The 27,830-nt window shown below is 39.0% G+C and overlaps 2 protein-coding genes across 3 annotated transcripts; one reads left to right on the top strand and one right to left on the bottom strand.

Moving 5' to 3' along the window:
- The first annotated feature begins 8 nt into the window (after nucleotides 1-8).
- Nucleotides 9-16,042, top strand: LOC110048235 (uncharacterized). Of its 2 annotated transcripts, none has more exons than XM_089293518.1 (14): nucleotides 9-329; nucleotides 3,177-3,242; nucleotides 3,362-3,428; nucleotides 5,285-5,591; nucleotides 5,899-6,065; nucleotides 6,781-6,957; nucleotides 7,693-7,965; nucleotides 8,664-8,966; nucleotides 9,877-10,322; nucleotides 10,919-11,013; nucleotides 11,462-11,621; nucleotides 12,198-12,258; nucleotides 13,486-13,908; nucleotides 14,542-16,042. In XM_089293518.1, exons 2-14 carry the CDS (start codon nucleotides 3,210-3,212, stop codon nucleotides 14,751-14,753), a joined length of 2,724 nt encoding a protein of 907 aa, XP_089149644.1. In that variant the 5' UTR covers nucleotides 9-329; nucleotides 3,177-3,209; the 3' UTR covers nucleotides 14,754-16,042. The 2 variants fall into 2 exon arrangements, with proteins under 2 accessions (XP_089149644.1, XP_089149645.1); XM_089293519.1 differs by having other exon boundaries at nucleotides 3,365-3,428.
- LOC110048206 (V-type proton ATPase catalytic subunit A) lies at nucleotides 15,445-27,798 on the bottom strand. The gene is made up of 18 exons (XM_089293520.1): nucleotides 27,767-27,798; nucleotides 27,585-27,678; nucleotides 27,424-27,467; nucleotides 26,049-26,133; nucleotides 25,381-25,446; nucleotides 24,355-24,398; nucleotides 23,960-24,061; nucleotides 23,200-23,337; nucleotides 22,496-22,552; nucleotides 21,633-21,727; nucleotides 21,355-21,517; nucleotides 20,591-20,699; nucleotides 20,224-20,346; nucleotides 19,479-19,657; nucleotides 18,888-19,031; nucleotides 18,371-18,430; nucleotides 17,680-17,946; nucleotides 15,445-16,945 (listed from the first exon to the last, which is right to left on the bottom strand). Exons 1-18 carry the CDS (start codon nucleotides 27,767-27,769, stop codon nucleotides 16,853-16,855), a joined length of 1,866 nt encoding a protein of 621 aa, XP_089149646.1. The 5' UTR covers nucleotides 27,770-27,798; the 3' UTR covers nucleotides 15,445-16,852.
- Nucleotides 27,799-27,830: the final 32 nt, after the last annotated feature.

The raw sequence follows: 27,830 nt of genomic DNA on the forward strand, positions 1-27,830 counted from the left end.
GATGTTCTTGATTTGCATGGCGTATTTTTCACTCTGTTTGCATTTGATAAGGGCCGTTTTGTTGTCAATGGTGGCAACACGACCTACAAAATTTAAATATTTGCCAAAGCTGTTTCAGTGTATCCTCATTAAGAGCAAATGTTAAATTCTGCTGGTTTTCCAAGCGCTTTTTAAGGCACATGACGAGTTAAGAAGTTATATTTAGAGAGCAGTCCTCACAGTCTGTATAGTCTCAGTGGTTGCTCCAAAGGTGATAACAACATCGTGGCTACAAATGCCGCATTTGCTGCAGAAATAATCGATTCCTGTGATCCTGAAATTAAGTTCAAGTAAGTCATTTTATAATCTGGGAATAAGTCTCGGGTTGTTATTTTTTAAAGATATAATTGTATAAATATGGAAGCGTAGCGGACTAATGGTTTGTCGGGAGTTCGGATCGAGTTGCTTAAGTTGTGGCGCTGAGGGGTAGCGTCATTATGTTGTGTTCTTTGGTCAGATAGTTTTAATAACAACATCATAACCAGAAGTACAAATGTATAGTGGTAAAGTTTAAGGATACTCAGACAAAATAACGGAGATGGGAACCTTCAACGCATGCGTCTTCGACGCCAGAGATACGATCGCGAAAAAGCTAGCATCCCATTCAAGAGAGCAGTGATACCCTCAAACCCTCCAAGCCATCCTGGAAAGCAAACCCAGGTGCTGTGGGCAGATGACTAGTAAAGTACATGTCAATGCAAATGTAAATTTACTTTCACATTTCTGTCACTACTTGTTTGTTTGGCTTTTCCAATTTCCACATTTGACTGGAAGGAAAAAGCGCCCTGAAGAATGACCAGGTTGGCCCTTTCTTTTGGGTGCGGGAGGAGAGAAGAAAACTGAGTATCAGTTACAGAATTTTACGCTTCTGGTGTGGGTAGCTGGGCTCACATTTGTACCACCGTTTTCGTTTTGGCGACGTTTGACAGAAAATCATGTCAACAGTAAATATCAACGTCTTTGGAAATACCGTAGGGATATAAAATACCAAAAAAAAGTTTAAAGTTAACATCATAGGTGTTAAGAAAAGCTCCTATTAAGGGAGACTTTTTTATCTGTCCAGAGAAGTTATCAATAAGATATCGAATATTCATTAGGCAGCTATTAAGGCGATTGCACAGTTGTTAACACGACACCTTAGCGGGCGAGTTTCTCACAGAAAGATATATTCATTAGTCTCTAATGGTTTTCCACTTCATGTTTAAGACATTTCACTAAAGCTTGGAATACTGCTTCAAGTCTTGTGAACGTTATTCTGATACAGAAGGGCAGATACGTGCCAAGCTTGTAGAACAATTATTGTTCACCTCATTAAAAAAAATTCATTTAATATAATTCATATTTAGCTACAGGGTTGCTTTAATATGGCAGCTGATGATATCTCCGCTGCTAGAATTTTTTCTAATTGGAAGGTGTGTACAAAATCTATTTCAAAGTAAGTGTTCTTAAAATACAAAAGCGAATGCAAAACGGATATGAGACGGCAAACGTTGGGTGCTTTCAGGTACAGGCTCGAATTTCCCGGCCACGAAATTTCTCCATAAATTATTGTATGTGTATATGGTAGAAACCAGCTTTTATGCAGAAAAGCTGGAACATCTTCCACGTAAAGAATGAGTGCTATGTCAGATGAGCCTATTACTGTGAAAATTTCAAAGTTATTGGACTAAGTAAATTCTAAGAAAGTTACGGAGATTATACTTTAGATATAATTCATCATAATTTTTTTGGAAGACCTCGCTCTAAGTTTTTTTTTCACCATCTGTGCTTTTAATTTAAGATCTCCATAAGCCGTTTGAATAAAATCTTATCCCAAATAATCTTTTGTTTAATGAGTTAGAAACGGTCACATCAATCGCTGTCAAACCTCGGCTTCACTAAGCCAAACTGCCGTATATTTGCTACATCAATTTTAGTTTACAGTGCTTAATTTTCTGATCAGATATATTTCGTAACGTCGATTAACTTCAAAAGCTGTGTCTGTGTTTTTTTGTACAAACTTCGATGTTGTTTCCTCTGCCATTTTAAAGTTATTTGAAAACAATTGAGGAAAATTTTAACCGACTCGTTGAAAGGTTGGTATTCCGAACTTTATGTTCTTCCGAGCGCGTTCAGAAAAGCGCTTAATAAAGATGGCAAACAATGATGATTTATTGACATATTTACAACTTTAAAGCTCGACTTGCCACAATAGTGGTTGCAATACGACAGATACTCTAATTAAAATGAAAATGAAAAATTTATTAGTCTAAATTTCTCCGAAAATTTTTGCTGAATTAAAGGCATTTTGCCTGGAAAGCGAAGATCCTTAATGTGAATTTTCTCGGTTTGAAAATCAAAGAGGTCTACAGTCCTATAGCCACGAATAGAAATTTCCAATTTTTCGTTTCATAAACACTTGTCAACTCCCAGCAGGGGGTTATTAAAATTTATAGTATATTTGTGGTCTGTATGTTGAATTCTGAAAAATATTTTGTTTGAGATTGTTGCAATTAGATGAACGATTAAAGCAATGACAAAGTTTCTTCTTAATAAATTGCTCGCTTTTATTTCTTTTTGTACTTCTTTACTTATTCAACAATGAACAAAAAATAACGAAAATGCGTCAGAAAAGACGGGAAATACGTAAAAATAACTGAAAGAAACTCATGGCACAAAAATTATTAACCGATACATGCAAAAGTTCACCTGGGCAAATTTAGGCCTTTACACTGGATTTATTACCACTATTGTGTCCAATGGTTGGGAACTCAATACTTCATACTCCGCGGACCCAAGCAACCGAAACAGTACACAGTGGCTAAATATTTCACGTGGAATTTCATAATGATTGGCAACTGCAGAAAAAATGCAAAACTTTTGTAATTGCGACCCACTAACTTGTGTAAAACGTAATTGTTTTGAAGCTGAATTATTAGCCGCTGGATGCGGTTTTTTGAGGATAATCCCGATGTGGAAAACAAGATTGCTTGCGTAATTTGACGGAACTGGACTTACCTTTTAAGGCAGAAGGTATTTTATGGATACTGGGTGACGAGGTGTCTAGGAAATGTTCCCACAAATTATACAAATTTCCATCAAACGCTTTTTAAGTGTATAGTTACAAGTGACAGATTTTGTGTTTTGGTCACTTACAGGGAGGAGCAAGGAATTGTGTTGTGCGAGCCCAAATGAACAGAACTCTCCGCTTGTGTGTTGTCGTGGTAAGTATTGGAATATTTTGAAGCAGGTAGCTCGATAACTCGCCTTATTTTGAACTCCACTCTTGGATCGAAACTTTCATCCTTATAGTAATTGTTTTATTTTGTTTACTTGCGATAAGCAGGCTTTACTCGCTCGTCTTGGACCACGTATCGTAAAAGGAAATCCGACGTGCGAATATCCTAAGGGTACGTGAAACATAATTTAGAGTTATTCACGTGTAATTACTTGATTATTGTGCTTAACGCCTTAGGAAACGTTTGGGGGCTTCAAAAGTCCTACAAGTAGCTCTTCGCCTAAATATTGTTCTACAATGCCTCGAAAATATTACCTCCCACGACTTAAAAACAAGCTGTTCAGTGTTACATTTTATATTAATTTCTGAATTATGAATTCGAGGTAAAAGCGAAATTTAAGTTGTCATGTATGTCGCGAGTGACACATTCGACACGTATGCCACTTTTAAAATTCGTGACCATATCTTGAGTTTATATGTTTGTATAGTGCTCTCCGTGTTAATGAATTAAGCTCAGGTTGTATGTTTCAAATTTAGAATAAAGTACTTGTAAAAAAATCATCTGGCTGCACGTAAAGTTAAAACCCATTCAGTTGTAGAATCGGGTAAATTAAAAATTTCCCGAAATAGTTATTTTTTGTACTCGATTTTAATTTAAAAATTGAATCAAGCCAAAACTAAAACGGCATCACAGAGATATTTACAAAGAAACATGAACAAAACCCTCCCGTATTCCACCTGCTACGATTCACGTTAAGTTTCTTTCAATATTCTTAAGACTGTTTTTGTTACGCCCAATTGTTACATATGCTAATGAATTCAATTTTTCTTATGTGGCTTATTAGCAGCGCTAAAATGTGGCAATATTTACAAACTGAAAAAAAAAAAAACTTCGAAGTGATATTTCAGATATCAAGATATCAAGATTCAGGCCTCACGTAACACACTAAGACGTTTTCCATCCGTTCGTGATCCGTTCGTTTTGACCGTTAAACGGTTACGTTTTCGCGTGAGACGTCATTTAATTATTTAATTATGTCTTTTCCGCGCGTAGACACACCAAATGCTAATTTTGTGCACTCTTAACTCATTCTGACTTTACAACTTCATTGACTTGCATTTCTTTGATAAAGAGGTCGTGATGACATCAAAATGTCGAGCCACTAATGCTTTTAAAATATTTGTAGTTCTTCTCAAATCTATAATTACCCGAGCTACCACTCGAACTTTAAACAATTTATTGCACGAACCCAAGCACTTAAATCCGTGAATCCGCGTAGGACACAAAGTAATAAATAACAAACTAGGCAAAAAAAATCTCATATCCAACAAGGGTGAATGGAATAATTCCTTTATTAAATTTTTCAATCGACTGGGTAAGTGAACATTTCAATCAATATACACGAAGTGCTGGTTGCAAAAGGCGGGAAAAATTTTTGCACGACGTTTGTTAGGAAAGCGAGCGAGACGGAGTTTAATTTCACGATGTTATTTCTTCATTATCTGCTTATTTTTAGTTTCGATTGAGAAGATACATCAAACACTCAAGACAGTGTTTCACCATATTTCCGATCACCTCGTCAAAACTACTCCGCTGCCCGTCATATTTTCAACTCTCTTCTTGGTGTTTAGGAAAATTTTCAAACACGTTCTTTCGTGTTTGATATATTACCTCCCGATCGGGAACCGTAAAGTTACTCAAGCAATGCTCAGTCTATAGCTGGATGAAATTCCTGACAATTTGTTCGGCTTTGACTTATTTTAAGAGAAGTCAACATTATACAGTTGATGCACCTAACTCGCAGTGGTTTTGGTTTTTCATTTACGACGCTTACCAATCGGTTTAATTAAAAAGTCATCGAGTCAGAATAAAAACAAAACCAATTGTAACTCGCTCCCACTCGTTATTGCCGCGTTTTTCTTGAGCTACATGTACCGTGGATTGTCTAAAGTGATTAATTTAGTTTTGGTTAAATGATATTCAGTTAAAAAAACACTCTGTCACAGCTTTTTTTCTATGTTTTTCAGAAATATTTGGGGCTCAGGTTGAGAGATGGAATAATATCCGAAATTGGAACTCCTTTATTAATAATCTCACTGCACCAAACGATGGGGAATCTTTTATTCAAACACTCAATTTACCTCGGAGTCAAAGACTCGTGAACATTGGTCGACGTATGCGTACATATTTCCTGGCGCCAGAGTCTGGGACCTATAGGTTCTACATCGCATGTGATGACAATTGTCAGCTTAACCTGAGTACAGACGAGAAGCTTGAGAATGTGGTAACCTTGGTAACCGTTAAGAGATGGACTAGATATAAAGAATGGACAAGGTAAGCATTTCAATTACTTTTTGTTTAATATCAAATATTATTATATGACTAGCTCCGTGAGCGGGCAAGATGAATCAAATCCTGCATTGTGATTGGCTACCCGAGCGGGCAAGATGGAGCTATCTTGCCCGCTCGGGACTACCCGCCGTGTCCCGCAAGAAAAATTTCCCCGAAAGCCATATAATAAATCTTTTATTGACCAAGCTTTTTCGGTCAAGATGGCTGGCTGACGGTCAATTGAAAGCGCTCTGTCGATTACGCTTTAATTCTTTACCTTTAACCGTTTTCTTGTCCTTCAAATAAATAGGTCAAATTCTGCAAGAGCTTCACTGTCCAAAGGTCGCTCATACCTTCTGGAGGCCATTTTCTTTCAGGGTCCAGGAAATTATCACATGACTGTTCGTGTAGCTCTCCCAGACGGAAGTATCAGTGAACCCATCAGCAATAAATTCCTCGTAAAATACGCACAAGCCGGTGAGATAAAAACTAGATTTAATATATCAAAAACGAGAAGCCGTTCTTTACCACTTTGAAACACCATAAAGGGAGCTAAAAATACGACCAGCAGCAGAGATTTTTTGTCCAACTTCGAGGTGTTCAAAAATGTGGTAAGAAATGTTCTCGCTTGTTTGATACATCTTCTCAATCAAAACTTAAACCAAGCAGGAATCGTAGAAATCTATCGTCACTGTTGTGATTTTCTTTGTTTCAACTTGATGGATTGTTAATGAGTTTGAGAAGTATTAGTGCAGAAGGCGCCTCATCCAAAATGCTGATCAGCCTTTCCAAATTGGTGACGTATACTAATTTTTCACATTCTTTCCTTCGCCATATTGAGAAAGTCAAACTGTAGTCTGGAATCAAATGGAATACCTGCATATAGCTGGAAGCTAGCTCATTCGTACTAAGTAGGAGCTTAATTTGCTCTCCTGCGCCGGGAAAAAGAAATTTTGGCTGATAGTATCTATGCAAAAATTAACTAAATGCAAGCTTCAACTCGTCACTTATTTATCTGTGGTCAGCATTTACACAAGTTAGCATGTACACTGCTACACCGAGGAATGTTTTCTTTTCTTCATGAAGTCGAGAGCTAGTTCGTTTCTCCTTACACAGATATTTTTTCCCATAAGGGGAACTTTTGTTCAAATTTTGACAAAAACTCTTTTAAACTTGATTGTTTTCTTCACAGGATCTTTTGGCGCAGCTCCAGTAGGGGACTGGGGTGCCTGGTCCACATGTAGTAAGACCTGTGGCGAGGGAACCCAGACACGTAAACGCTCGTGCCTTAATCTCCCACCTGTGTACCCCACCCCCAATACAACTGACATGGAAATGAGGATGTGTTATCCTATAGGGCCTTGTTCCTGTAAGTGATTATTACCACAGTCCGCTTAATCTAACGGAACTTAATGAGCTTTTTATATGCGGTGCTTAATGGGATGTCACTACGCATGCAAAGAAATCCCCATCGCCAGAATATATGAAATGGCCAGTAAGGACTAATGCTCAATTTACTGTTACCTCCTTGTAGAGATAAATAGCGTACTTAAGATTAAGCCGTGATCTCGTGTAAAGCAAAGACTATAAGTCTTCTCTAATTTGTCTTCTTAGCAGCTTTTCAGTGCTTCATAAACTTACCTTTTCTAAGTAAAAGGCCATGAAATAATAGAAATTCGGTTAAGCTTTTTATTTCCCATTTGTTCCTTCTTCTTCTCTCACATTCATACTTTTAATTTTTACATGTTAAGCCATGTAAAACGAGTCAAAACTCTTTGCTACGGACACCAATTGGTCAGAGCTGAGTGTCTATAATGAAAGTGTCCGTATCATAGAGGTAGAGATAATGTGAAGTAATTTTTCTTTGGGACTAACTGATCTGTTTGTAATTAGAGGTGTCCGTAATATAGAGCTGCTCGTGCTCTGCAGGAATCCGTAAGGAGAGATTCGACTGAATCTGCCATCTCCCTCGGCAGATAATTATGTAGTGCTTGTTACTTAAAACCACAGCTTCGAATTCGTTAGATGTATTTTGCATATTTTTCAAAAAACCTTACTAAGACCATATTGTTATTTATGTTGCATAAATTATTTTTGTTCCCAGTACCACGCAGCATCATCCAAGTTCGTAACATCAGCTCGACGTCTCTCTTAGTGGAATGGCAAGACCGCTGGTCACAGGAACTGCGTCAGTTTCAAATCATATACAATAGAACAACCAACCAACCATCTCAAAATATAACTGTGAATGCCTCGCAACAATCTGTAGAACTTCATGATCTTGGATTTTTCACGTGGTATTGTGTTAGAGTGTTCGTGTCCCGTCAAGGAGTGGAACAGAAGTCACCTTGTGTGTATGCGAGAACGGGGCAAGATGGTGAGTGAAGTGTCAATTTATATACACATGCATGGCGGAAAAAGAAAATGGCCCGTTGGGGCAAGACTCCCATCTGAATAGGTCGGGGATGCTCGTCGTCCGCTCAGGGACGTAAATCACGGATTTTGGCGTCATTTAGGGTGGTTAAGACAGACCTCAAATATTTTATCTGTCAAGGTGTCCTTTAGGGTGTACTAGAAGAAATAGTCAACAAAAACTGTCATGTTCGTTTTAAAGTTATCCCTTAGGGGTCAAGTTAAGCTCAAGCAACACCAGGATTGACTCTCGTTTAATTTGAGGGCATTAATTCAAATTTTCCGATGAGCATCCTTGACCTCTTTCGATAGGAGTGCCCCCTCTCCCCCCGGGAGAGGGGGCAGTTGAATTGCGAATTGTTCGAAGCAGGTTTTTGTGGATTTCCAGGCATTATGATTAAAACGACACTCTGGTATTTGATAAAAACACTGGCAAATGTTAATGTTCAGAGTCATCACTAACAGATATTGTCCTACTGTTCCACTAGTTTCCCTCCAAAAAACTAAAGACGTTTGGGTGATAAATTAGCAGAATTTCAACTCCTAACGAGCTTACGACTAATTACTATTTTTTGAACTACTTTGTCACTACTTCATAATATCTGCTTGTCTCCTCCGTTTTGTAAATGATCCACGTGAATCATAATTTCATCTCATTTCTAGTCCCTTGTAGTCCTCCGTCGGGGCTGGAAGCAGGTAGCCATCATGGTCCTTCTAGAATCAAGGTTACATGGAAGGCGCTATCTGAGTCCTTTTGGCGAGGGGTACCTAGAGGCTACTCCATTCAACTTCAAGTCAACGAGACTCCTCACGAGAAAAACAAAACATGGAGGCAGGAGTTTTCAGTGCGGTCAAATTCAACAAAGGCTGTATTAGAGGGCCTTCAGACATATACCAAATATAAACTGCAAGTTGCTGCTATGACTGAAAGAGGCCTGGGGCCATATAGTGAAGCTGTCTACGTAGGTTAGTAGTTAAGAAAGACGAGAAAGTAGACAATGTAATTACCTCCAAAAGAAAGTCTCCGTGTAATAATGATATTAAAATAATTGGGTAGCAAAACAGGGATAGTACATTTGAAATACTCTATGACGCTGTTTTTCTTTAAATTTTAACGTGATTTCCTAGCTTAGGTACTTCCGATGACAGTATGCCTGTATAGAATCTTCTCCTCTTTTATACTGAACCACTGAACCGAACAATGTGTCTGATTGAACAATCAATAATCGTTCAATGCTGCATCATCTAATTGCTTAAGGAAATCATAGTACATTAAAACCGCCACATCTTGAGACCGTTCCTAATCGGTATTGATCTTAACCAACTGTTGCCATCTTGGTTTATTTTCTGTTTATTAGTACTTCTTTGATTTTCCTTCACATTAGAAAACTGTTACAGTGGAATCCCAGTTTCGCGAACCCGATTTTGTCGAATCGGGTAGTTCGAGAAATTGGGTGTAAAATTACAATGCTGGACTGACGGCAGAGAAACTACTTTTTCGAGTTATCGCGAGAAGTGCTGTTCCCGTGAATTAAAAAAAAGAAAAACACGCTAAAAACCTGTTGCAATTTTTTCTCACATCAAACAATTCACATAATAATATCTTCACCATAGTGTTTTAAGGCACGTGTGGTACTAGGTATAGTTTTCACCAAAACAACGCATCACGATCGCCATGATGATCTCTCTTTAATTTGTCGATAATAGCAATTTCGATTTTGTTAAATGAGTAATTGTAGTTGTATTAGGGATTGAAACTTGTGATTTCTGATGTGTATTTTGTACTTTTTTAAATTTATTTTATTTATGTTTAGTGTGAAAAGGAAAAGCTAAGCAAATATATAAGATAAAATTGCGATATTGTTTATTTTTACAGAGACCTGCCGATGTCCCAGTAGGATTTTTGTCAACTGGATGCATGTTCCTCCACTTTGTGTCAGGAGAGATGGAGAAGAACCCACAGGGCTAGTACCTGAAGTGCTACGTCACATGGTTCTCTATGGATGTGGCACTTGTCATGAAAACAAAACCACTAAAATAATATACCACGAAGAGAGCTCCAGTGTACAGAATATGATTAGCACCGTCAATGAGGACCTTCAGATTAACCTACCTATCACTGTAAAGCCCGGAATGCCTTCAACAGGGGAGGGCTGGGTGTTCCTTCCTGTGGTTGAGGTAGCAGGGTTTGCCTTTCTCACGAGGAAGCCCAGTACAGATGCATATGCAAGATATTTAGCGTCCTCTGTCCTGGTTCGTTGGCCTGTTTTCGTGATGATGTTTTTGATGTTTGTCACGTTTGGATTGGCGGTTTGGACTGTGGTAAGAACGTTACTATCCAAATGCTATTGAGTAGCGCTTGTAGGTCTTGCTAGGTCACGCCAGGCTAACCTAAGTCACGCAAGGCCGTGATAAGTCATGTTCTTTTTGGATGATGTTGTTATTTACGGAGTAGTGTCTGAATCGGAGCCTCTAGATGATGCTAGAAAGTTAATGGCGATTTTAAAAAAAGCCCTTAGACCCCGACCACACTAAAGCATTTGCGTATGAAAACGTATACTTTTTGATGCGTTTTCGCCTTTCGTCAACACTAAAACGACCGAAAGGGCCGATAAAAACAGAGAATATTGAAAACGATTTCAGACGTGTAGTCGTTTGAAAACGCATCAAAACGCCCCGTTTCTAGTGTGGACAGGTGGAAGCGGAGGCATATACTGCCGGGACCTGCCGCATCTGTCAGACGTTATGGTGTGGACGACAGGCCGAACGCAGCAATAAGTAGGCGTTTTCGAATGAAAGCGCATTAGTGTGGACAGGTGAAAACAAAACGAAAACGCTAGCGTGGGCAAATTAGTTGTTTCAGAATGAGTGGCAAGTCTCATCTTTCAACTGTTTCCCTTCTGTTTATCTCAATACAGGAGAAGTATAGGAACCCTGCTCATTTTCCGCAACGTTTCACTCGAGGTTGGGGTGAAAGTGTTTGGTGGGCCTTCATTTCCATGACAACCGTAGGGTAAGTCAAAGGTTTATGTGCACCAAAAGAATCCTTTTTTAATTGTTTACAATTACAAACACGTGGAAAAAGACACTCACTCAATGTCTTAATCACTCAGGCATTCTCGCGAAACGAAAGCTGGTTTGAAAAATCGAGTTGTTCGCGAAATAGGGGAGAGGGGTGGGTAAAATTACAATATTCGAGAGATTCGAAAATCGAGGGTTCAAGAAATCGGTACTCCACCGTGCTTACCAACAGAATTAAGGAACTTGATTGTTACAAATTAATAACCTAGAGACTACGATGATTTAAGTCTTTATTCTCATCAGCCTCAAGAGGATCTAAATTAATATCTGTTTACAACTTTTCAGCTTAATAGCGTGCTTGGTTATCTATTGTTATGAATTAACACCCTAGAGAGCATGATGATTAAGGCTAATATTAAAGTTAAATATAATTCTCCAAGGTATGGTGATCGTTACCCAAAATCAGTTCCTGGCAGACTTATCGGCATTGTCAGTTTCCTTGTCGGCGCAGTCATGGACGCTCTATTTATAGCAATACTGACGTCATCACTGACAGTGTTCGTGTTTGATTTGGCAGCCAACCCTGATCGCGGAAAAAAGGTCAGCGAAATATTTTACTTTGTGTCCAGGGCTGGGAAGAGCGTTTAAGGGTGTAGGGGTGGATGCTTAATCCTTTGTTCTGTGGTATTAAAACTTTCATTAGTGCTGATTTGGCCCACAATGAAATTTTGACGCGTCAGCTGTCCCTCGACATTGCCACAGCAACCACATTATGACAGGCAACCTAGGTCAAACTTTTCTTACTTTTTTTAGCTCTCTTCAGAAACGTTGCAGAATAATTGTTTTTACAATATACCATTTTTGGTTTAATTTCCATTAATTCGCGTTGTGACTGAATGAATGAATGAATGACGTGTCAAAGAAGTCTAACCAAGGGTAAAAACCCTCTGACTTTCTGAGAGGATGGTGAAATCCAGGATGGCGGATCCAAGAAAGTAGGATTAATACCGTCATGTGTCGCCAGATGACGTAATTACAAACAAGAAATGTGCCATCTTGCAGAGCAGGCAGAGTTATCTATTAAACGCAGAACGATTTAAATATGTTTTATTTCAATCAAAGTTGCTCTTGGTTTACATATTTTGATTATATATCTTTTAAATTTCTTTCTTTCAGATTGGTGTAATCAGAGGTTCTGTGGAACATCGATTGGGCATGCGCATAATTGGAAGTAAAGGTGAATACCAATAGCTTATGATTGAAAGTTATCACCTGACGTTGGTTATAAAACATCGCTTTGGTTACCTAATATAGCAAACTCAAGAGAGAGTCTTTTACCGCACTGTCAAACACCGAAGAGAAAGCTGAAAATACAACGGACAGCCAAGTTTATTTTTTGACGAACTTTGCAGTAAAATACTCTTTCGAGTGTGATATATCTTCTCAATCGAAACTAACACCAAACCAGAGAAAACCCTGACATTGAACTCTGTGCAAAAGAGATGGCTTATGCTAGTGTTGAATTTTTTGTAACTTTTTTGTTCGTTTTTATGAACGGTGGATCTTCATGGGCTAAGAATTAAGGATAAATCTAGTATTAAATTGCAATATTTAGAAAGGAAGCCACAGGCATAGCTGGCTTTCACGCGGGTCCGCTATCCTGGTCGAATTGCAATTTAGAGATGTTGGTTTTTGTGGAGGGAGGGAAACCGCAGAAAAACCCTTGGAGCAAGGCGAAAACCAACAACAAAACTTAACCCACATACGGCACCAGTACGGAATAGAACCTGGGCCACATTTCTTGCATACGGCGACTGCGCCCGCAGCACGAGCGGCAGTCAAAACCGAGCTGTCCGTACCGAAACAACACGATAATAGTCTCTTTCTTTGCAGCCGACAAAAATAGAGAATGCTTAAGTTGGTTTGGCCAATTCTAATAGTAAGCTTGAGATTTCCGAGTTTAATTTGGCGATGAACAGCATAATTTGTTCAGAATAATACAGCTATTATTTTACCGGCTGGCGACACGCGACGAACTATATACGAGCGAGTGTCCGAACGCCGGCCACCCATTTTTGGCGCCAAATTAGAAGCTTGGAGAAACAAAATGTTTCATATTTTTCGCTATTTGCAGTCTGATATGGTTTGTAGAATTGTAATCCGTTTTCGTGAATATCTAATGTCATCTCCGGTGAAAAAGGTTGCCCGATTTCAATGCCTTGCCTTTTAACATGCATTGACGTTAGGACAGTACAGTTTTTCCCGCCTGCTAAATCCTGATTGGTCAACTCAAATTTCAGGCGCACCATCCGTATGCAAGGCCTTAGTTCACACTGGTGGAAGGCGAGCGCTCTCGCCACTACGCCACCTCTGCTCCCCATTCACCATCTTTTTCCTCCGGAATATTGGATTCAAAACAGAAGAAATTTATCTCACTCATGACGAATTACCGGTTGGTTTTCAGGCACTTTTTATGACACAAGGGATGCACTACTGCAAGGGTTAAAGTCAGGAGAGTTAGATGGCACATTAAAGGATGTCTTCACAGTGAGCTCCTTGATTAAGGACCTGAATGATTCCGAGTTTGAAGTTTCCAAAACAGTGTCCAAATCGTTTCATTACGGCATTGAGCTCACGGGAGAGGCGAGACACTTATTAAAAGACTTCCAAGAATATTTGAAGCAAAAACCTTTTCTCGCTTTCCTGGACAGTTCTTCCTCAGAAACCACTCCAACAGTTTCTGATAAGGAGGAAGCGATAGAGTTCTTTGATCCAGAGAATTCCCTTTACCAACAAGCTGTCAAGGTAACTGGCTTGATTTTCGTTGTATTCGCGACCAGTGGCCTCGTTTATCATCTAACACAAGTGTGGTTAAAACGTAGAAAAGGTAAGACTCCAGAAGAGTAATTGATCACAAAACATTTTCAGTAAAATATTTTCAATTAAAACACAATAAAAAAAAAAATAAAAAAATAAAAAATAAAAACCGCGTTTAAGAACCCAGTGGTTTAAGAGCCTGCTGGCAGAAATTTTCCATTTCAATACCCAAAATACAAAAACCTCGAGAGGCAGGTTCAAGCAGGTTCTTATATGTGGGTTACAGCTAAATTATTATTAACATTTTAGCAAAGGAGTGTGACTTTGAGATTACAAATGGATATTACAAGAAAATACACAGTACAGTTGAGAATAAATGCTGCATATTTTAAGCCAAGGCCAAGTTTATATATTTTTCTGGTACAATCAACGACTATAGCTCCTTCAGCTCATAGAAATTAAGAAACTAATTAAGAACCTACTTAGCCTAAATTGCCAATTTACATCAAAATACATAGAAGAACGTATTTTGCCAGACCTCAAAAAATGAAGCCTCTCACGTGTGGGTTTTTACTGTATATTGTTCCTACATGCACAACGTTTCCGCTCGCTTCATAATCCTTAACGCGCCATGAGGACGATTTCATCACAGTGGTACGAGTGAACCCAGTAAATGCTTACTTTAAAATCACTGTCTTCACAGGCCAGTTTAACGAGCCTCAGCTAAAGCCAGTTGTGATAAAAGCAGAGATGAGGCAGCTTCTGGAAGAGTTTCATATCAGAATGCAGCGAACATATTGTGCTCTTAAGATTAAACACAGACGCGAGCTCTTAAAACTCAGAGACAGAAGAACAATCCGCGTTCTCGTTGAGCACATTCATCGTGGGAAGTATACTTTAGAGCAACAAGTGTAGTAACAAGTGGATAATCTTCCTTGAACAATGACAAAGGAAAACAACAGTCTAACACTGTCGGTAATCAACTTTGACGCAGGAGAGCAGAGTAACTGGTAAATACGAAATGGGTTTATCGCCATGGCAGCCATTTTGTCGACTGTTGCCCTCTCGCGAAATACCCGCATGAGCGCAATTGCCACATGGGACCATCGACTGACAGACTGACCGAGCGGGTGGATTTTTTCTTCCGCAACTAACTGCTATAGCTCCTTTTAGGTACGCTATCACTCGTTAAAAAGCGCGGAGTGCCACGAACTTATCTCGTCCCTCCCAGTCACTTTTCGTCAACTGCTCCCTGCGATAAAAAACGACTGCCAAATGTCTTTCAAGCATGTCATGGATTTATGTCAGATAACTGTAACCACATGAAAAAATCTCGAATGTTGAGATAAGGTACAACGTACATTGAACCTATACATTGCGTAATAAATTTCACGATTGTAAAGAAATCGCTAAAAAATTAAAGACCCTCTAATAAAAATCCTAGCGAAATTTAAACACGCGAAATTTAACACCCATGTAGAAAATTCAAATCACAGAAAAAAATGATTAACATGTAATAACAACATTTACAGGACATGTACTATTAACTGGTTTTAACTGGTTTTACCAGTTTTTCTCGCTTAGCGCGCAAAACAAGACACTAAGCAACATTGAAATACAATTTAATGAATTTAAATACACGAATTCCATTGCTTCATTCCATCTTCAGCACATAACACACAAGTACTGATCACAATACAAATAGCCTAGAATCACAGATTACCTTATAGTGATAATCCTACAAAACATTACTAACTCCGCGATCACTGTCAAAATTTACAAACTTTAAACGCCATTTAGCAGGTATTTAGTATCCATGTCTTGTTTTGTTCGTTAAGAGCAGAGGGGGAGGAGTAAAAATGCAAAACGAATAATTTTAAAATTCCTAATTTAAATGATTACATACTCCCCCTCTGGGTCTGTGGTCGATCAGTCCCGAAATTAACTTTGGAAGATCTAAGTTATACATCAAAATCGATTGTGAATAATTTATTTAATCTGGACTAAATTTATGATCTAGTGTAAAGAATAAATTACAAAACCATTACTAACTCCAGTGTGCCATTCACAACAATTCCAGGACCTACTTTGGCACGAAACTTTGAACACACACATTGCTAACTAACCACTCAACTAGCCCAAGTTATTGTAAGCATAATCTCAAATTATACAAGAAAAATAATAAAGCTACACTTAACTTTAAATTTTTCTCTCAGGCGGGGCGGGAAAACAAAAACCAAGGCAGCTCGGAAACCTTTAACTGAGCCCGTGCTATTGGTCAGAGACAGTCGCTAAGCAACGTAAACTGCTCGACTCGGTCATGCGTGCTCGCGCCAGTTTCTGGTTGTAATCGGGAGTGTTCGGGGATTACGAGGATTTCCGACGAAACGTACTCGTTACGCTGACTATGCATGCAGCATGCCAGGGGGATATCCTGAGCTGTACGCAATAGGGAGTAGTTTAAGCAAACCACAACGGCAACGGAAACGGCAGCGTCACTAATAAAAAGATTTTATGAGCAGTAAAATGGCTGTACACGTGCGTTGTAATTCTTGGTACATTTCTTTGCCGTTCGCTACAAAACAAGAACGTGAAATGACCACACTCCTCATAATCTACAGAATGTGAATCAAGAAGGCCAATTTTTAACATCTCTTTTCGAACTTCACCTCTGTCTTACATATTCAGTTTTGGGGTAGTTTTGACAGTGATAGACAAACTGAATGAGTCTAGATTCTCTCGAGACTCGTAGTTTGAATATAAATTCATTTTTATAACCCAAGTTGCCCTTGGCGTTGCCGTCGGGTTTGCTTAAACTCCTAATCACTCACTAACGACAACATAATCTGACCAAGAATTTCGAACAATCTGAATACGACGCAAATCAATGGAACGCTTATTGTTTCACTTAGGGTAATTATATCGTTCCTTATATTAGTTTCCATTTTGTCCAAATAAGAAGTGTACATGAAGCCAATATCAGTTGTCCGTATTTAAAAGAAGAGATGGAATTTCTAGTCCTCCAAAGATCGGAAAGCCTGCTGCATTTGTTCACTGAGTTCTGCAAAGTCCGCTTTGATCTTTCTCTCGCCATCTTTGCTAGGGTCCTGGAAAAGAAGAAAACAATGTCTGTGAAGGACTGGGGCGACTTGCTTGCGGGAGAGAGTTCATACAACAGTACCCGAGTAACAAACCATTACGAAGTATAAACCTCACCAGTCATTTAGAAAGGAGGAGGATAAGTCCCAAGCCAAAAAATGAAAAAGGAAAAACGAAGAAGACTAGAAGAAAAATTGTTTTATTCTCTTGCGGGCGCGCGCGTTGCTTCAACAAACTCAGGACATGGCAAATATCAAATTCCCTAAAGAGGAAGCACGGAACAGATTTTAATTTCCAGTTGCCTTCCTCGACGATATGCGACTACGTTATCGTTTCCAATCAAAGACCAACATGTATGAAACACTGAATTCCCTTGAACATTTCAGTCAATTTTGCCGCATGTTGCTAGAGAAGATTTGACTTCACTTTTGCTCTTGGTAAAATGAGCCTTAAACAGGTAGTGGTTGTAGACAGAGCATTGGTCTGGCGACTTAGATTATTTCTTAATCATGTTTGATAAAAGGTCAGGTATGTAGATATATGGCTTGAAGGGCAAACGTTGTTTGATTTTCTCACACGTTTCACGACTACTGTCCCTTCAAAGGTAAGATACTGGTCTGCATTGCGTTCTCAGTTGAAACATAAGCAGTAATTTTGCTGATCTGTTAACAATGCAGTAGTTTAAGAACTAAACCATTAAACTGATCATAATCACCATCATATAAGCCCTAATGTGACTGACCTTAAATTTCATACTTGACAACTGGTAAATAATCTGCCCCATATTTTCCTTAATCACCGCCCACGTGATCTTGTTATCAGACTGAGCCGTTGTCTCTACAGCGTGCCGAGCCATATCGTAAAACGCTACAATGTTGGACAGCATGCCGACTGTCTTGTAAAACGGACAATAACGGTCATATGACGAGTAGCCGTTCTGCTGTAAGAAGTCATCCTTGATCAGCTTTGCTACTTCAAGTGTTATCTTATCTGACTCGGCCAATGAGCCCTGAAGGAAAAAAAAAAGGGAGTTAATATCATTACAGGGGGAGGGGAGGGATGATAGAGTTTTTCAGTTCAACAGCTTCAACCTTGGGTGTATTATCACCTCTCGTTGATACGGTAGTAATGTTATTTTTTGATTATATTGTGATACGTTTTAAGACAGGAGTCAAGAGTTCAATAGCCTGTTCCAGGCGTTCGATTTTTGGGGAAGCAGCGCAAAAAAAAAAGAAAGGCGAGAGAAAGAAATCAAAAGGACAGGAATGAAAACAGGGAAGCACTTTCTCTCAGCAATGCCAGAAACAAGCAAAGAGTTTGTAAATTCAACTAAGAGTTTGAAAATAGTTTGTAAGATTGGTTGGCGGAGAAGCTCTACAACCGAAGCCTAGTTAGCTTATTTTCTTGATAATAACAATGAACAATCGTATAACCTTTCCCACAAGCTGTACAATCTCAGATAAGTCTTCCTCTTCTTGCAAGATTTCTTTGACCTGATAAGCAGACAACATAAACTGTGAATGTCAAGGCTGTAATTTAAATTTTGAATAACGAACTTCTTATCACACAGGCTGAGAGAAGCTAACATTCTAAGAACATTGTATAAAAAAACCAGTCTCAGAGATGAAAGTGGACTAAGCGTAGCCTCAGTCCTCTATTCTATTTCACTAACATTGAAAAAAAACAAAAGTTTTTTTAGGTAAGTGCGCAGGTCCGGAAGGAGTGTTCCGGGATCATGCCCTCGTCGGGATTATTGTGTTGAGTTCTCATAGTGCTTCTCTCCACCCAGATGTATAAACGGGTATCAACTACAGTTGTAATTGAATGTCGGGGGCAACCTTGCGATGGAATAGCATCCCATCCAGAGGGGGAGTAGACATATTTGTAGTCACTGCATATACTGCCAAACCGGAGACTCAGCAAGTTAACGATACTTAAACAATACTTTACTTTTGTTCTGAGCGCCACAAATTCTGGATAGTTTTTCTCGTAGAAATCATCCAACGCTCTCATGTATTTACTGTGACTGATCAGCCAGTTGATGGACGGAAAATGCTTCCTTTGAGCAAGTTTCTTGTCCAAGCCCCAAAATACCTGAATTACAAAATAAACGATCAAACATGAATTCTCCTAACAGTTTTACGGCTAGACCTCTTAATGTCAGTACTGAGAACTTGTGATAAGCTCCAAACAGGCACGTACAAAAGCAGAACGCAAAATCGCACGGCGTTGAAGAAAGCAAAAAACAAGTCACTTTTATAACGTCGTGTGTAATAAATCTCTTCCTAACCAAGCTTGCTCGGGACTGCACTGGGAAAATGTTGGCGCTCGGTCTTTTTGGTACGTGCTGTGAAGACCTTGCGCCGATATTCCCTCAGTGCGGCCACCACACTCGGTTTATGAGATATATTTTTTGTGCGTAGTGTGCTTAGAGTTTAAGTCTAAATCCTAAGTTTAGTGCTCATAACCGAAGCAGATAAGGAAGCATTGCTAGAGCATTAGCTATTAACTACTCAATTCCCCATTTCCTTTTTCACAAACCTGGACAATACCCAGCGTAGCAGAAGTCACGGGGTCTGAGAAATCTCCACCAGGAGGGGATACTGCGCCGACAATTGTCACACTTCCCTCCCTCTGTGGGTTTCCGAGGCATTGAACACGACCTGCGCGCTCATAGAACGAAGCCAGTCGGGCACCAAGGTATGCTGGGTAACCACTGTCTGTAAATATGACGGTCACGTGTAAGACTGACGTGTGTACAACAGAACCCCATATAACGACCCTCCTTACAAGAAGTCCTCGGTATAATAAACGATTTTTTTTTCAGTTCGGGCGAAATGACTAACTGTAAAACTTATGGACCAGAAACCTAACGAACTTATTTTCTAAGCCCTCGAGAATTCATTATCTTAGAGTTCCTCTGTACTGCAAACAGCGTTCTTCAACGCGCGAGAATCTTAGTCTTTATTCCTAAGATGACTTCAGAAGGCTAAGACTCATTTAAAAAATGAGGCAACTTTATCCTTCATGTGTTGTACTTTCATTTACTCATCTCATTAATTCAATTGACAAGATGAGTGTTGTAGCTTCATTATCATTAGTTTGTCGTCAAAGACTACTCATTCCCGCAAACGAGTGGGAATTAACTTGCTTTCCTCGTAACGCTACTCCATACTTCCACTGCGCGTTTTGTTTTCTTGACACGGTGCAATAACCATCAATCCCCCATTCTTCTTCAAAACATACATTATAATTATCATGAGAGACTTCTGAAGCCGTTCTGTACCTGCGGGCATTTCTGCCAGTCGACCAGAAATCTCACGAAGAGCTTCGGCCCAACGAGACGTGGAGTCAGCCATCATACTCACGTGATAACCCATGTCGCGGAAATATTCCGACAGCGTGATACCTGTAAGACAGGAAATACTGGTTTAGCTGGTATTGGAGTTCAAGAGTATGATGGTAAGGCCATTCCACATGAGTATATTTCTATCAGAAGGCAGATACTTCCGTACATGTAAATACGTTTACACAACATGAAGAGGATTTTTTATGCCTTTCCCGAGCGGAAACGGAAAACGGAAAACCTGGCTGCAGTGACCAGGAGACTGGAGTTACCCACTCTAGTAGTCCATCAGCTTGCTACGTTATACCTGTATAAATTGAAGCTTCTCTGGCAGCTACAGGCATGTTGGAGGTATTGGCGACCAAAGCTGTACGCTTCATAATGGACTCTGTTACTCCTCCAATCTCAACTGTTAGCTGCAAAACAAAATACGGCTTTTAACATCTCGTTATGACATGTAATGAAACGGGCTCATTCCAGTCAAGGATGAGAAAATCGCGTTCATTTACTCCTTTGAGGCGAGCAGCGTTGTGTCAGTCAGTGGACGCTTAAGGAAAGAAATTTGTGCAAGTGCTTGCAGGAGCATTCAGGAAGACGGTAAATCAGGACCAGATTACATTAAAAAAAAAGACTGTCAATGCTGTGAATCCTAACTTTTTCTCGAATTCAAAACCATTGCAATACATGTAAAAATAATAACAGAGGTTCTCATGCCTGAAAGGACTGAAATGAAAAGAAAACCATACATTTCTTGTAACATGTTTATACATGCACTGTTGTTCTCACACATCTACGTCACAATGAAAACTAGATATGAAAACTATATATATGAGAGGAAATCTGGGGCGAGTCTGATCTCGCAGTCGTTTCTGGGAATGCTACAGAGGACATAGCCTCTCATCTTTTATTTTGTCCCTAGAAACGGTCCCACAAGCCATTGCGAGATGACACTTTCCCCAGGTTTCTTCTCATTTCTTAAGTGACAAATTTGAATCCCAATCAGAGAAAATATTGAACAAACACCAACTTCCTTGACACAATTAGCGATATGAATTCCAAAGGCGCACTTACCTCTGGAAAATCTCTTAATACTTCAGACATCTCATTTCCTCTTTCTCCACATCCTACATAGATAATGACGTCAGAGTTGGAAAACTTGGAGAGGGACTGGGAGATAACAGTTTTGCCACAACCAAAGGCTCCTGGGATAGCTGTTGTTCCTCCTTGAACACACCTGTGGTATGGCAACAACCATTCTTTCCTTCGTTAATGAGCAGAAACAACCACTGCTTAACAACAATTTCACTTTATCGCTAAAATAAAAACTAAAATAGATTTAGTTTACTCACGGGAAAAGAGCATCTAATACCCTCTGGCCTGTTAACAGAGGATAGTTAGCTGCTAACTTTTCTGCCACAGGTCTCATTTGTCTCACAGGCCAAATCTGAAACAGGAATTTATTTTATCAAGCATACAAACCAATAAAAGTTATGTTACATACTGCCGAGATAGAGGGGGTTATGGGAAATCTACAACTCATGCCTGAAGCAATGTACTTTGCTTTCAAGACACAGTTGACCATTTCAAGTTTACCTAAAGTATAATTATTGTACCATACTAGGGTATGTGGGAGGCGCGGTAGCCTCATGGTTAGTGCGCTCGTCTCCGGATTGAGCGGTCTAGGGTTCGAGCCCTGGCCAGGGACATTGTGTTGTGGTCTTGGGCAAGACACTTTACTCTCACAGCGCCTCTCTCCACCCAGGTGTATAAATGGGTACCGGCGAACTTAATGCTGGGGGTAACCCTGCGATGGACTAGCATCCCATCCAGGGGGGAGTAAAAATACTCCTAGTTGCTTCATGCTACGTAAAGCAGGATAAGCTCCGGCCTGATGGGCCACTTGGCTCGCATGCAGACTTTACCTTACTAGGGTATGTTTCAAATGTAGTGACTAGAAAAGAAAAAAAAATTAAAAACTGCTCCTTGTAGCATGAAATCCATTTTAAGATTGTCTATCTATTGACAATGGTACAAGGCCTTGCAAGTGCTTGAATGAAGTTCTTATTTGTTACCTCTCATAGCACTTTAAATTAATACACAGATTAACGTACTCATTAGTGGTGCATCCTAAGCAACATAATATTTATTTAGAGAACATCATACAATGGTGCTATATACTTCATGACAGAAGTCACTGCCAGGACAGACGCACCTGCAACATAGTATGCTGTGATTTTTCTCCATCAAACTCTGTTTCCAACACAACATCCTAAAGAATTAAACAATTTTGCAGAACTTTAAATTCACTTATTTGATATAAATGTACATGCATCCACATACTGCCTTCAGAGTGATTACATGTAACATTCAAGCTGTAATTTGACCATATTAAAAGACCACCTACTGCAACTCACAACTTGCTGACGCAAGATAACATCTTCAGGCAAACAATTATTCGCCTTCAATAAACCCCCTTTGAAACAGTAGTCAGTATTATTAAGGGCAAAACATTCTTGTGAATGTTCAACATTCATTATTTAGTTGAACATGTACCAGAATTATTTGTATTTTCCAATAATTTTGGGCCATATCCAAAAAGAATGTCAAAGTGCCCCTGCTTCTAAGACAACAATCTGCACCACTGTGTTGAATCCCAAGGGTGATCAAAATGGAACTTCTCATCACAATACCAACACATTATCAGCAGGCAAGTGATGAGAATAGAGAAAACCATCAACTGAGTGACACTGTCTTGATGTAAAACCAAATTCTCAAAACTTTTGACCAAACTTTATGGCTAACAGTAAGATGAATTGATGTTTTGAACTTGGGACTGAAAAGGCTAAGAAGAAATCTATCCTCTTTTCTCAAACATTTTCTACAAATCTTAAAGAAGCACACCAGGCTGCTACTTACAGTAACACTGTAATTTCCTGGGGGTGCTATATATGTGACAGTTCCCCGAGCCTTTGGGTGAAGTGCAAGTCGGTGCTTCAACAAAGTATTTTCATGTACAATACCAAATATATCTCCTCCAGTCATGTGGTCACCGATCTAAATATAAACAAAAACAGGACAGTGTTACAGGAGCAGAGCTAGGACAAAGGTTGGGACTCATTGGTCTGCAATGTGTGCAGAGTCCCAGATGCACTGTAATTCATTGCTCTCTGAATTTATTTTGTTGTAGATCAATGATCTGGGTCAATGATTGAAAACACATTTGCCTAATTAATTTGGCCAGCTTATATATTTAATGTTAGTATTTTGTTTCTTATGGCAAGCTTCTTTGAAAGATAACTGATAGCTGAACTGATGGTGGAGATACAGAGGAATATAACACTGTGATAATGAACATTATAACATTGTGTAGATGTGTCCTGCCTTTGTCCAGTCTTGTTTCTAAGTTCAAGGTTCAAGTACAAAGTGCACAACTGTGTAATCAGAGTCAGTTGCTAATTGCTAATTATCATACAACCCTGTGAATGGTAGGTACAACAATAAACAACAACAATCAACAAACACAGTGCAATGAATGCAAATAACCAACAAACTGAAGAAACATTTTAGCAAAAATATTGTAACTATTTTAAGTTGGATTTAGTCTGTACATACTGGTACCTACAGATGTCTTGAGTTCATAGATGTAGGTTTCACATAAGCTGAATAAGGAACACACCTTGAATCCTTGTGGCTGGTAATCCCACATAATACTTTGACTAAGAGCTTCAGTGTTTACACCACGAGGAATGTAGATACTCTGCGTCATTTCATTAATGTCCTACCAAAAGAAAATATAAAGATGCAAAGCACTGTGAACTCCATGATACAAAAAGCTTTAAAGTTCAATCTAATTGGGGAAACAGGAACACTCATCTGGGAGATCAGGAGATTCCCTCTACCCAGAAGATGTACAATGTGTTCCCTTAAACAACCCTGACTATTAAATATTTCTTAGCCATTATCCCCTCTGTTTGAGACCTAAATTACATGTTAGATTTTGACCATTCCTGGGAGTGAAGTTTATACATATAAGAACATGTACTGTACTGATTAAACTGCACTCAATCATACCTTAAGTGGTCTCTGAATTCCATCAAAAATGCTTCCTAAAATGCCTGTGAAGAATTAAAGCATTACAGGTTGAATTAGTAATGCATGCACATTTTAGCTTATAAAATGAAATGGTCAATGTACAGTACTTCAGCATAACAGAAATCAAACAATGTCTATTGACTACACAAGGAAGAGCAAGAAAGCAAACTCTCTCACTGAAACTTAAGACAAAGCTGAGAACTGATTATTTCCCCGTCTGGCTAACCTTCTAACCTGGTCAATAACTGTTCAATAAGCAATATGTCAAACACCAAAGACTCTCTTTGACCACATTTTCCAAACACCAAGGAGAGAGTTGAAAATATGGCGCATAGCGGAGTATTTTTAATTAACTTCAAAGTGTTTGGTACTGCGGTCAAACACTGTCTCGAGTATTTGATATATCTTCTCAATTGAGACTAAAACTAAGGAGAAAACAGTAGAAATAAAAAAAATTTGGAATAGTCTATGCTAAGTAATATGATATATCCAAACACAGTCACGGTCATGATTTCCTTTGTTTAAACTTGATAAATTATTACTGAATTAGAGAATACAGTTTATAAAATTGCAGACGCAAAAATAAAATGCTGAATTGCAAGATGTTAATTAAAAAATGACAAAACAATTTGAGCAGCTGACATTCATGATCATGCAAAATAAACTTGAACCAGTGGAAAAAAAAAATAATAATAATAAAAAACCTCCTTTCAAATGATAAAACACTTCCTGAATTCCCTCATTCTTAAAAGAAAAGTACTTATCACAGCATTACGTTTGGCAAAACACAACTTGGAAAAGGGACCCAAAAATGTGCAAAATGTCTTTGGAAACCCTCAAGAATGTTTGGGTCTTTGAAAATCCTGGCACTCCCTTGATAAAAAATCTCACAACATGACTTGGAAAACACCAGTGGCAGGTACAGGAAATTGCTTAACAGACATTTTCCATTATATATTAACAATGACACAAAATGTCATGTACTGTACAAAGCATACATTGTACCTGGACCCAGTTCAACTGAGAGAGGCTTCCCAGTCCTAAGAACAGGATCACCAACTGTTACACCGGCTGTAGACATCACCCATCAAGGAATAAAATAACTGCTTCTTTTCTTTCTTGCCGTTTGTTCATATTATTGTAATATGCACATTAACCCTACATGTACAGGTGATTGTCATTCAGAGTACATGCACGTATGCATGGCAGCTTCTTATACAATGCCTGAGTAATAAATTCTAAACCAAAACACTTCTGCAGTGATTCTTGAGAGAAAAGAGATGTGTCTTATGGGAAACGATCTCGTGAGACAATATATGTAGGTGGAAATTTACTTTTGAGCAGTACTGTAGCAGAGAACCTTAGAAAACCTGCATTATCCATTTGTGAAAAGATTGTGATTTGGGTTACAGGAAGAGAGATCAATCTAGCCCAGTTTAATGTAGTTGTGGCTAGTCTATCCAGATTTAGATATGACAAAAAAAGAATTTTTACAGGTAACTTGTTGTTGCTTAAACTTTTAGACCTCAAACTGTTAGAAGAAAAAATTCTGTTAACTTGAAAAATCATTTTGTTTCAGGGAGGGTGGAGGGAGATAATATTCCTAAATATTCACATGACTAATATCTGTGAAATATAATCTTGTTCAGGTATGTAACATGTACATTGGATACAAGTTTCCTCATATACTTGGATCGTTGCCATGTCACCTTCCAGACGAATAATCTCCCCTACCAGCTCACTGTGACCTACGCGAACCTGTATAAAAAGAAGAGTTTGAAATTTGCTGTCACTGTTTGCAGCTCAGCAACCCATATCTGTCCTGGCCAAACATGTCACATAAATACTGCGTACAAATGTATGTCAATGTTATGGTACTGTAATGCAAAGTGAAACTTATCTGGTTTTGCAGGGTACTACAAAAGTGCTGTTCCACTGATAGCCATAGGGCTAGTGGAATGACTTGTAGTCATTACCGACTGACACATCATCCACTGACACTATTCACTTGACTCTGAAGATGCCTTCTGCTCAGGTTGTCGATATGTCAGTCACCAACAGTAGACAAGACGAACTACTGATACTCCTTGTTTCACACCATTTACTATTGTAGTTTATTCTGTTTTGTTATCACAGGTTGTCATACAGGCAAGGACTAATGACTGTTTTTTTTTTTTTTTGGCTTATAATAAACTTTTAGAAGGTCGTTATTGCCATAAGTGGATCCAGACAAATTCAAAATCCACTAATCAACAAGACTAATGAACAAGGTCAATATTTGAACATCTGGAGAGTGGTTTCATTGAGCACTACGGTTTTTATCACTTTTCAAACATACTTGTATAGCAGTGCAAATGAAAAATCCTAGATTGTTAATTTAACAGTAGCTAATCACATTGTGAGAATCAGTTTCTATGGTTGGGGTGCTGAGACTAAGAGCTGGTTGTTAACATTATGTATCTATGTATTAATTTATTTTTATAAGCTTACTAAATGACGTATGAAAGTCTTAAAACCTGAACGTCTCGAGCTTGCATTTAAAACACGTCGAAGCCTCAGTCTTGCAATTGCACGTCTCAGGCTTGCAAAGAAAAATGCTAGTCTTGCCTTCTCGCAAACTCTCAGATTGACCATTCACCACCCCTACAGTTGGAAACCACTGGTAAGGAAGGGGTGGGAACTGGAACTTGATGGGAAGGAGGAAGTTCATACCCCTCCCCCCCCCCCCCCCCCCCACTACCACTCCCCACTCAACAGCCCCCCTTCCCTTCCGGGAAAGTGACGTACGAGAGCCACACTGTACTGTAGGTGGCACATGCATATGCACAACTCTAGATCTAAGAAAATTCTGACTTCTCTCTTTATGCATAATTACGCAAGACGAGTTTGGTACTCCAAAGGACTTCAGGCTTTATTTGAATGAGTGAGTTTATGTAGATATAAATATTGACAACCCACAATCGGTTCAACATGACATAACTTAACTTCACTAGTAGTCAGTGACTTACATGTGAAGAAAGCTTTACTTTCGCTTAAATTTCCACTCACCAATTCGTACATAGCGGCTCCACTCATGTTTTCCGCTGTCACCACTACAAAAAAACAAAAGTAGACCGATATATTCACTGTAATGGGATATATGAAAACTGGAAAGGAAGAGTTGAGGAATTGCGATGCATATTAAATTAACTGGAGAAGTTTGATCTTACCGGGTCCTGACACAGCGAAGACATATCCAAACTTGCTCTCCTTCTCCTGATCCTTGATTTTAGGAAGTTTATTCGCGAGATCCATTCCTCCAGCCTGCGTAAAACAGAGCGATTTTCAAAATCAAGTTCAATTTAATATTCTACGTAAATCAAGAGATAAGACACAACGCAGGTTCACCCACCATCTTGGAAATGATATAATAGTCACGTGGGTACCTTGAGATCGAAAAGTCGCTGGTGCCCAGT

The sequence above is a fragment of the Orbicella faveolata genome, unplaced genomic scaffold, assembly GCF_042242905.1.
Source record: "Orbicella faveolata isolate gen_17 unplaced genomic scaffold, um_ofav_v1 contig_25, whole genome shotgun sequence".
Taxonomy (NCBI): Eukaryota; Metazoa; Cnidaria; class Anthozoa; order Scleractinia; family Merulinidae; genus Orbicella; species Orbicella faveolata.

Excerpts from the sequence above, each read along its gene's own strand:
- LOC110048235 (XM_089293518.1), top strand. The coding sequence starts at position 3,210 with ATGAACAGAACTCTCCGCTTGTGTGTTGTCGTG. Across the intron at positions 3,429-5,284 it reads GACGTGCGAATATCCTAAGG|AAATATTTGGGGCTCAGGTT; the intron begins GTACGTGAAACA and ends TATGTTTTTCAG. Across the intron at positions 5,592-5,898 it reads AGATATAAAGAATGGACAAG|GTCAAATTCTGCAAGAGCTT; the intron begins GTAAGCATTTCA and ends TCAAATAAATAG.
- LOC110048206 (XM_089293520.1), bottom strand. Across the intron at positions 23,338-23,959 it reads ACCAGCCACAAGGATTCAAG|ATCGGTGACCACATGACTGG; the intron begins GTGTGTTCCTTA and ends GTTTATATTTAG. Across the intron at positions 18,431-18,887 it reads TTGTGGCGCTCAGAACAAAA|GTCAAAGAAATCTTGCAAGA; the intron begins GTAAAGTATTGT and ends TCTGCTTATCAG.